The 9,487-nt window shown below is 44.4% G+C and overlaps 1 protein-coding gene across 5 annotated transcripts; it reads left to right on the forward strand.

Annotated features, from left to right (window-relative positions):
• The first annotated feature begins 1,990 nt into the window (after window positions 1–1,990).
• FBXL8 (F-box and leucine rich repeat protein 8) lies at window positions 1,991–9,342 on the forward strand. 5 transcript variants are annotated; one of them, XM_006019048.3, is made up of 3 exons: window positions 1,991–3,178; window positions 5,163–5,370; window positions 7,170–9,342. In XM_006019048.3, exons 2-3 carry the CDS (start codon window positions 5,198–5,200, stop codon window positions 8,143–8,145), a joined length of 1,149 nt encoding a protein of 382 aa, XP_006019110.1. In that variant the 5' UTR covers window positions 1,991–3,178; window positions 5,163–5,197; the 3' UTR covers window positions 8,146–9,342. The 5 variants fall into 5 exon arrangements, with proteins under 5 accessions (XP_006019110.1, XP_025054227.1, XP_006019111.1 ...); XM_025198442.1 differs by having other exon boundaries at window positions 5,177–5,370; XM_006019049.3 differs by having other exon boundaries at window positions 1,991–2,821.
• Window positions 9,343–9,487: the final 145 nt, after the last annotated feature.

The raw sequence follows: 9,487 nt of genomic DNA on the forward strand, positions 1-9,487 counted from the left end.
AGGGCTCGGGGCGCGCCCGGCCCGCACAGGGCTCAGCCTGATTGGGAACAGCAGCAGTGGCAGGTCCCCTGGGAGGAGCCAGCTGACCCCTGCAGCACATGGGGCAGTCTGCAACTGACCACCCAGTAGCTCCACTGCTGCCGTGGGGCTTCCCCAGCTAAGTAGCATGCTTGAGTGCAGCACCTGGAGCAGCTGCAAAAGGCCCAGGGGCAGCAGCCAGGGCATTATAAGCAGGGAAGTGGCCCCAGCCAGGCTAGACCCAGGTGGACTCCAGGGCTGCTTTCCTGCTTGTAATATCCTGGCTGCTGCCCCTAGGTCCCACATGGCTGCTCCTGTTCTGTTAGATTTAAACCAGTTTCTGATCACTAGTAACTTCTGTCCCTAGCCTTACTAGCGGCGATTCTGTCCCAGCCTTACTAGCAGTAAGTGGCTCTAATCATGAGTAAATTTGCTACCTGGAAATGCAAGTAGCAAATTTACTCAAGATTACTTACTGAGCAGTAGTGCATATGTAGACACCTGACCAGGAGCAAATGTGCTCCGGGGCAGCAAGGGGTAGGAGATTGCTTCCTGCCCCTGGAGCTGTCTGCTGCCATAGTAGGCTCTGCCACTAGAGCCCAGGTGGGGACAATGCCTCCCCTGCCCCAGCAGCAGGGAACTCCCAGCTCCCTGTCCATGATTGTAGGGCCTGGGCTGGGAGAGCCTTACCTCCCAGCACCAGCTCTGTGGTTGTGGGGCCAGTACTAGGAGGTTCTTCTCTCCCAGTGCTAGCTCTGCAACCACAGAGCTGGCACTGGGAGATAAGGATCTCTGAGCCTGGGCCCCATGACCACAGGAATTGAGCTGGGAGATCAGTAAACTGCTCCTGGATTCTTTGCACGTGTAGATGTGCCCAGTGGCACACAGGGAATTATGTCACTAGTATGCCATTGGCTGCCTTTGACTCCTCTGCAGAATGATCGTGTATGGGGAAGACTTCAACATAAATCCAGAGCAATGTTTGGGACTCACACCTCTGCATGCATAGTGAGATGCCCTAACTAGTCCTGTTGGCTACAAATGTCCAACTCAGGATCCTTAACATTCTAGTTTATTAGGCGGATTGAAACACTGTAATCATAAACCTTGGGGCTGGTCCCCACACACACACACATGCACACACATACACACACACAGTAGCAGGCTACAGAGTCAGGTATACCTATCCTACAAGCGCTGGAGTCTGTCGTTGAGGCTTCTTTCAGCGTGGTGTTATCTTCCAGAAGGGGGTCGCCGGCTGGTCCTTCTGGCTGGACAGGTCTGGTCGAGTTGGAGATCAAGAGGGCGCCACTGAGGGTCACTTTTCACTGCCTTTTATCTGTCCTTGGCAGACTTTGGTGACTCCCCAGTTTTCAGGTTTGCCCAATCCAGGGGTCATTGACCCTCGTGGGACTTCCCCTCTCTCGGTGGCTACTGGACAGCATCTGTCAGCCCCAGGGGTCGTCCACATGTACGTGCAGGTTTGGGAGTCCATCGATGAATTTAGAATAGGGCTCTGGGAGTGGTCGATCTGGAGATATTCAGCCCAAAATTTGGTCTCTGGCGTTGATTAACTCAGGCCAGGGCTTCTAGCCCTTGATCAGTGACGTTTAGAGATTTCCCGGTTGTTACATTGTCTTCTATTGAGTTCTTCCGTTGGTTGATCTGCAGCTTCCAGGTGATAATTGCTGTGTGCTACCTGGTTACACATTCAATCACTGATTCACTCTCTTTCAGGGGCTGCCTGATACAGAGAAGGACAGTTTGATTCCTACCCTTGTTAACATTGTTACAATGTATAACTTACTAAAACACATTTAGTTGAAAGTTGAAAGGTGAGGAGTATAAAATATAAGCTACAAATGCCATGGCACACAAACAGATAAAAATACCAAAATACAAGGGGAGATACAAAATGCACACACACAAATTTCAAAACACAATTCCTTATCTTAAAGTGAAAGAAAGAGGAAGGAAGGAAGAAAAGGTAGAAGAGGAAAAACATATCCAAGTAGGGGAGAGCAACTGCAGGCAAGAGGAAAAGGGGCTTTCTGCTACACTCCAGCACTAGACCCCATCTTGAAGTACAACAAAGGAAATTTATAATCTTTTAACCATATTTTCTGGACCATTATGACAACAACATCATTTCAGCACTACCAATAAATTGTTACATGATGAACCTGTGAAGCAGGGATTACAGCAGAACTCCAGTTAACACAACTGCTTGCCCAAGACCAGATGTATTTCATACAGCTCTGCTGAATTATTCCCATTTTATAGAGTGGAAAGCTGAGTCTTGTAAGAATGAAGCTACTTGTTCATGGTTACACAGAGAGTCTGAGCTAGGAAAGCACATAAAATGCCTGACTCTTAGTTTTCTTGCTGGGGTAGATTCAGTCTACCTGGGTTTGGGCTAAGCACAGCAGATGCAGCCAAGTACAATACAGTATATAGGAAGCCTTCTGTAGTGAAGTGTTAACATTTTAGCCCTGACAGGGAAATTGTTTCCTTCTGGAGGTTTAGGATGTGATGTGGTGATGACAAACAAAGTGGGGAAGGGTGTAGGCTGTAATCAGTTTCTTCACATGAAGGATATAAAAATAGCTTTGCTTTCACTGTGAGACGGGGAAGGGATTTCTTTCCTAAGGAGGACAAACATAGTTACCAGATCTCCTCCCCCGCTCCACCCTCTGAAACGTAGCAGGCTGGACTGCGATGTAGATGAGGCCAGTCCCCTGGAGGGGCTGGCGGGAGCAGCAGTGAGGGGAGGCACAGAGGAAGAAGGGTTCTACTGCAACCGGTATGCTGGGCTCCCCTTCCCTTGCTTCATAGTGGAGGAACTAAAGCCACATCCAGAAACCTTATGAATCGCTTAGGAGCAGGGAAACATAGCAACTGCCTCTCTGGGAAGCTGCACGGACTTCATGAACCTCTCGGGGCCTTTCCCTGGGCTGCTTCCTGGGGGCTGGCGTGGACGCGGCGGTTGGGATGGGTCCTTTACCTCTCTGTCTCTGCAGATACAACCTTTGTTGCACTTCCAGCCTTGCCAGTAACTGGTGATGGGAGAGATACTGCAATGAAATCTGATAGGCCAGAGAAGCTTTAAATCATCACGCTTCTGCTCTGGCTACCAAAAGCGCATGCTTTTGCTGGCTTGGTAAGCTAGCCCTATCCTTTCCTCCGTCCCTCTGATTGGCTGGGGGATTTGCTTTTTTTGCTTGTCTGAGAGGCACGGCGCTGCCAGGACATGTAACAGTTGCTGGCTCCGCTCATCGGTCATGTGGGCTGGTGGGGTGAGGAAATCATCTGGGGAGGGCTGATGGCTCATAGGAACCAATCTAAATCCGTGAGGCTGACGCTTCCTGGAAAGAACGGGCAATTAACGCTTTAGAGTCTGAACTGAAGTAAGCAAACAATGTCACCAATGCCAAGCACCCGGAAATCGAGCCCTGCAAATAACGTAGTTATAGAAAAGGAGCATGCTCAGGATTTTCTTCCTTTGCCTTCGTGTTTCTGAGCTTATAGGCTGTACTCAAGTCATGTTTTTCAAGCTTCCTTGTACAATCAAAGGATTCTGTTTCACAAGACTGGGATCTGGGGCTTTGAGACAATGATCACTCAGGATTAAGTTAGAAGAGCTGGCAACACAAGAGGCTGGATATGGGAGGGGTGATAATGGGTTATCTAATACGTAGGCAGAAATCAAAATGGCAAGAGAATTTATTAAAACAGCTGGAAATAAGAGTACTGAAAACAACCATTGTAAGGCATTGCCAGAGACAACAGGGAAGAAATACACAACTGGGGAAAGCAAAAACAATTTTGCTATTGAGGAAGCCAGAATGTTGAACAAATGGTAGGAAAGTATTTGGAGGAGAAGGGAGGTCACAAGCAGATGTGATATCTGGTTAGACAGAATGGTAGCTGCAATATTGTCACCCTTAAACATTTAAATATTACAACTTGGGTCTTAAATCATACAATGTTTTTAAAAAATGTATTGAAGTTACTTTTTCTTTTCTTTCTAGTTTCTAAATCATAGATGTATGTTTAGTTTGCCTTGTCAGGTATGTCTCTGACCATAAAGACTAGAAATTTCCCTTAAAGATTAAAAGGAAAGCTGAGATTTGTGTACCACAACATGACCCCAAGAGTTGGGGAATTTGAAAACAATACTCACTGTCACAAATCTGATGATTAAATTCTGAAAACTAGCAGCTCTGCTGCTGTAATCTGGGCAGGAAGGAGCCTGCACATTTTAAAGTACTTTTATTTTAAAACTCCCCATTTGTTCTTGAGAAGCTTGAAAGAGAAGAATAAACGTCCTATTTGTACAGAAGTATACAAGATAAGTAGAGAGTGAACTCCAGTGAGGAACGAGGAGTAATGTTGCTAAGATACGTGATGTTTTGTGCTGTACGTCTCAGAATGCTTTCCACGTATATACTTTTCCCTTTTAATTCTCATAGAAGTATAATGAAATGAAAAGTACATCCATGTTCAAGACATTTACATATAATTTTGTGAGTAGCATGATCACAGGAATAATAACTGTCTACCAGATTACTAAATCTTAGCTACCGGCCGCTGTAGCTAATAACCACTATAGCTAAAGTCGCAAAAGTTTTCATTTTAATTCTTTGTTCTTGTGTACAATGGAAAATTCATGCTTGAGGTTGTTTTAGACTCAAGATTGTTTCTTTTTTTTCCTCCCAGAGCTTAGAGGGGAAAAAAGAAAGAAACCCTCCCCATGTTTTGAATTCAAATGGTAGTAAAAAAATTATCTTCATTAACCAGAGTGCAGTGATTACAGTGTTTAGGACTAATTGAATAGAAAAAGATGCAAACATTTTCAAATATTTCTCATTGCGCTAAAAAAATTGGAAACTGAATTCTTGAAAAATTTCCAACATGAAAAATATAAGATGCTTGGTTAATAAATGAGGAAAAATATTGGACAAAACTTTGTCTCAATTTTACCCCAATTCTTTTTCCATCAAATTTCAGTTAGTTGAACTTTCAAGATTAAAAATGTTCTGACCAGCTTTAATAGGAGTGTTATTAAAATAGCCAAGGGTTGGCTTGATTTGGCAAATAATTAATGATTTTTTTCCCATCCCGATATGTTTTCTTTTTTTGAGGACATTATTTGCAGCGTGGAAGATTGTCCAACTGAATGAGAAAGATGCCTGCTCCTACATCACACCTTTGGAATTACATCCCAGAAGAAATCCTTATCCATATATTTTACTACCTGTCTCTTCGAGACAGATACACAGCATTCCAAGTGTGCAGACACTGGGCTGCAGCAGTTACTACTAGTTCAGTGTGGCATTTCACAGAGATCAGGTGAGGGGGGTGGTTTCTAATGCTTGAAGCTGTGGATGGAGACAAATATGGGAGTATATCAATATCAATCAGTATCAATGCCATGAGTGTGCAGTGCCATATAATCTGTTTTCTGCGTAATTGTTTTTTGTACAAAAGCAGCATTACTAGTTATGGCCTACACAAACATAGACATATAACCTGTGTCAGTAACATAACTGCAAACGGTAGATTCTGTTTGTGGTAGGGAAAATAAAGTTTTTGTTGATAGCATTCTTTAAAAAGAAAATATTAAGAATTGAGAGTCAAAGAAAAGAAACTCAAGGAAAAAATGGTTTTAGTATCCAGCTCTATTTATAGTACTTTTAATCAGTAGAACATAGAGGTGTTTTTATAAAAAAGGTCAGTATCATTATTCCTACTTTGCTGAAGGGGGAACTGAGGCATGGTGAAGGTGAAGAAACTTCCTAAGCTTGCTCAGCAATTTGGGAATAGACCTCAGGTCTCTTGAGTCCTAGTTCCATGCTCTCTCAGGCCACACTGGGTACATCTACATGTACCCTTTGACTAATTAGCCCCGCAGTACAGCGTCATTGTCTATGCATGCACTGGTATTAGGGCACAGTAAATTAATTAACTCTGCTGTAGGATAGTATTTTCCCCAACTTTTCCTACCGTGAAGTAATTACATGCGCAGAAAGACATGGGTCGATGGTGACAGGGGCTGGCTGGGGCACAAGAGTGCTAATGTACAGGGGCTGCTTGTTGCCTAGCCCTGTAGTGTAGCACCCTTGTGCCCCAGCCAGCTCCTCTGCTGCCCTCCACAGCCATTCGGAGCCCAGGGCTGACCCCTCTGGCTTTCTGCCGGCCCAGGGCTGCTCCACCCTGGCTCAAAGTGCTGTAGTCCCACGTACATGTGTAAACACTGTGCCCTTGAGCTGCTGACTCTGGCACAAACTGCACCAGAGTTTATTTCTTCACACTAATGGCACATGTAGATGCAGCCACTCAAGTGCAAAGGAAAAGCTGCAGCAATCTTAGTATGCATTCCCAGGTCACTGGAATAATTATTGTGGTGCCACCAAAGCTGGATTCACAAGTTCAGGAATAGTGAAGTAGTGATTTGAATTGTACTTCATGAATCTGACTGAAATAGATGTTGAAAATAAGCTTTATGAAAACCACCAGCACCCCACACCTGCAGGTCTGTACATCCTGCTAGGCTCCAAAACTCATTCTGCTCTGGTTACTATTATTTGTTATAGTGCCTGAGGAATTGTAGGACCATTGGGCTAATCGCCAGGGCCGTCCCTAGGAGGGAATGAATTGGGGCAACTGCTCCAGGCCCCGTGCTTTGTGGGGGTGCTCTGCGGAGTTGGGCAGAGAGGCAGCTCCACGTCCAGCCACTTGTTACCCCCCAACCCCTGCTGCCGACATACAAAGTCAGCGATTATGGCTAATCGGCATACAAAGTCAGTGAGAATCTGTCTCAACAAGCTAGAACCTAAATAGATGTGTTGGAAGGGAAACAGAGTCATGAGGGGGTGAAGTGGTTGGTCCTGTAACAGTCAGCAGGCCACTGGTTGGCCTGGAAAAAGGACTCAGTACTTCTGACACCAGGCTAATGTGGGATCCACTATGCCATGCTGCTATTGCAGACATTAAATGAGACCCAAACTCTAAGATAGCACAAAAGTGTAGTATTAATAGTAGTAGCAGTAGCAGCAGTAATAATAATGGAGAGTCCTTCAAAGTAAAGTCCCTGCTTTGTGCTCACTTATAGTAGCTCCAGCAAATGACTTTTTATAATGCTCTTCTAGTTGTGATTCAGAGGATGAGGAGAGCATGCTGCAGAGTTTACACCAGTTCCTAAGCCAAATCAAACACCTGAAGATTGTATTTGACCAGTCCAAGGAGATTAACCGGAAGAACGTCACTCACATCCTAGACATGTTGGCTATGCAGAACCACAAATTGCAGAAGCTGTGTATTATGTGCCAAGGAGAGAACCCTTACTTCTACTCTGGCCAAGACATCCTACAGAGCATACGCAATATATGTCAGAGTGAGAACCACATAGACCTTCAGCACATTGATTTTCGGAGAATGCCATTCACCCTTGATGATGGGCTTGTTGGACTCATAGCTGCCAGCAGTCCAAACTTGCACAGTTTGTTCATCAACAACCGGACACTGGTTTGCAACGTTAAGCCAGAAACCATTATAGAGGTTCTGAGAATGTGTCCTAAATTGTCTACCTTAGGAGTCTACTATGCCAGCCTGTCTGATGATGTCTTTCTGGAATTGATCAAGCCAAACAGAGGGCCTTTCACAGGCTTAGATATTTTCTGTGAACGTCTGGACAAATACATCCCAGTCATTTCTGAAGAGCTTTGGGCTGCTGTCACCCAGAAGCATCCTCACCTCTGTGTAGACCTGGAGTTTGACCATACAGTTCCTGCCTGGAAGATACCACGAATCCTAAAACCAAATATACCTGTGGACACTTTACAACTTAATACTTTCACTTATATGGTGAACCAGGTTAGATTTGTCACCAACAGTTACAGCACCATGTTGAAAAGACTGGTGCTCCACACTACTCCTTCAGAGGACTTGAATGCCTCACTAATCGACCTGGCAAAGAAATGTGCCAATCTGATAGAGATTCATTGTTACTGTGTGGTGAGTCAGGACGTGGTAGGTGCCTTTCTTGAACACTGTCCCAATCTTAAAAGATATACACTCAAGATTACCAAAGAACAACATCCTTGGAAACCAGTAATAGTTCAGTGATTTCCTCATCCTAACTTATGGATTTCATGGACGCACAGATTCACAGTGAATGGAGTTTGAATTTTTAGGGACCTTTCCTCAAAACCCATACCCCAGTCTTTTCACTAGCTCTGCACAAGCACAGATATACACAGACACCTTCTCTCTTCAGCCCTAGCCAATCTTCTGTAAAAAGTACAGTGTTTGCATCTTTGCTCCAGAAATGGAGGTTTTAGACTTGGAAGTAACATGCAAAAGATTAAAGGAATTGGAATGTGTCTTTTTTGTTTGTTCCTGAGATAATATGGAGGTTCATTTTTCTGTTCCTTTATTTAAGTTAGCAATATCAGGAATGTTAACTTTGCACTTTTTTTTCCTTGAGGACCTCAGGACTGTGTATTGTTATTAATTTAAATTTTACAGTGTGGTAGCACCCAGACCAGCCCTTGAAGCCATATTCTATTGGGTGCTATTATAGCTCCTTAAATGAAGGGGAAGGAATTGGTTATCTTTAACAAAGCCTTTCATTAGCTAGAATGCCCATATTTCATTGTGACAAACTATAGGATTTATTGTATTACAATATTTCTGTTTTAAATGTGTTCATGTTATCATGTTGTGTGCCTCAGTTTACCCATGAACCTAGTATATGGTAAAGGAATGGGTTAAGAGGCAGTGAAGCAAGAGATCTATTTACAGTGTGGGACAAGACCAGACAGACCTCCAGCATCAAGAGAGACTTGAATAGATTTGTTGTGCCAAGCTCTGAAAAGTGGAGGAGGAAGGAGAGTGGTCTTACTCTATGCTGTCCCCATACCCTGCTCCTACAGCTGGGCAGTGTAGGGCCATTTCTGCCATGGCACTGACTGGGGGCGGCTGGGAAAAGCATTTTGCTGTGCCCTCTAAGTCAGCAACTAGAGTGACTGCCTTGCTTTTCTGCCCCACTCCCCCTGCCAGTTGTGCTACTGTTTACCTGTACGTTTGTCCATACCCTTATTCTTGGAAGTGGTGTCCCACTGAAGCCAGCAAAACAACTTGTGTGATCCAACATAAGTCAGGGCTCCAGAGCTTGGCTCAAACAAATACATCTGTGCATAACCCACTCCCAACAACAACTCATCCTCTGACAACATTCAAGAAAAGATCAATGCCAAAAAACCCCAAAAAACATCAGATTGGACACCTCGCAGTGGACGAAACCCTAACCTTGACCGCTACATTGACTACTTCAGGGAAAGAATGAACAATTAAATAATCAGCAACACGCGCCACCACAACAACCTCTCTCTACCAGAGAAAAAGGCCATAGAATCTCTAAGATCTAACCACCAAATAGTAATAAAACCAGCAGATAAAGGAGGAG

This window comes from Alligator sinensis, unplaced genomic scaffold, assembly GCF_000455745.1.
Source record: "Alligator sinensis unplaced genomic scaffold, ASM45574v1 scaffold97_1, whole genome shotgun sequence".
NCBI classification, from domain to species: Eukaryota; Metazoa; Chordata; order Crocodylia; family Alligatoridae; genus Alligator; species Alligator sinensis.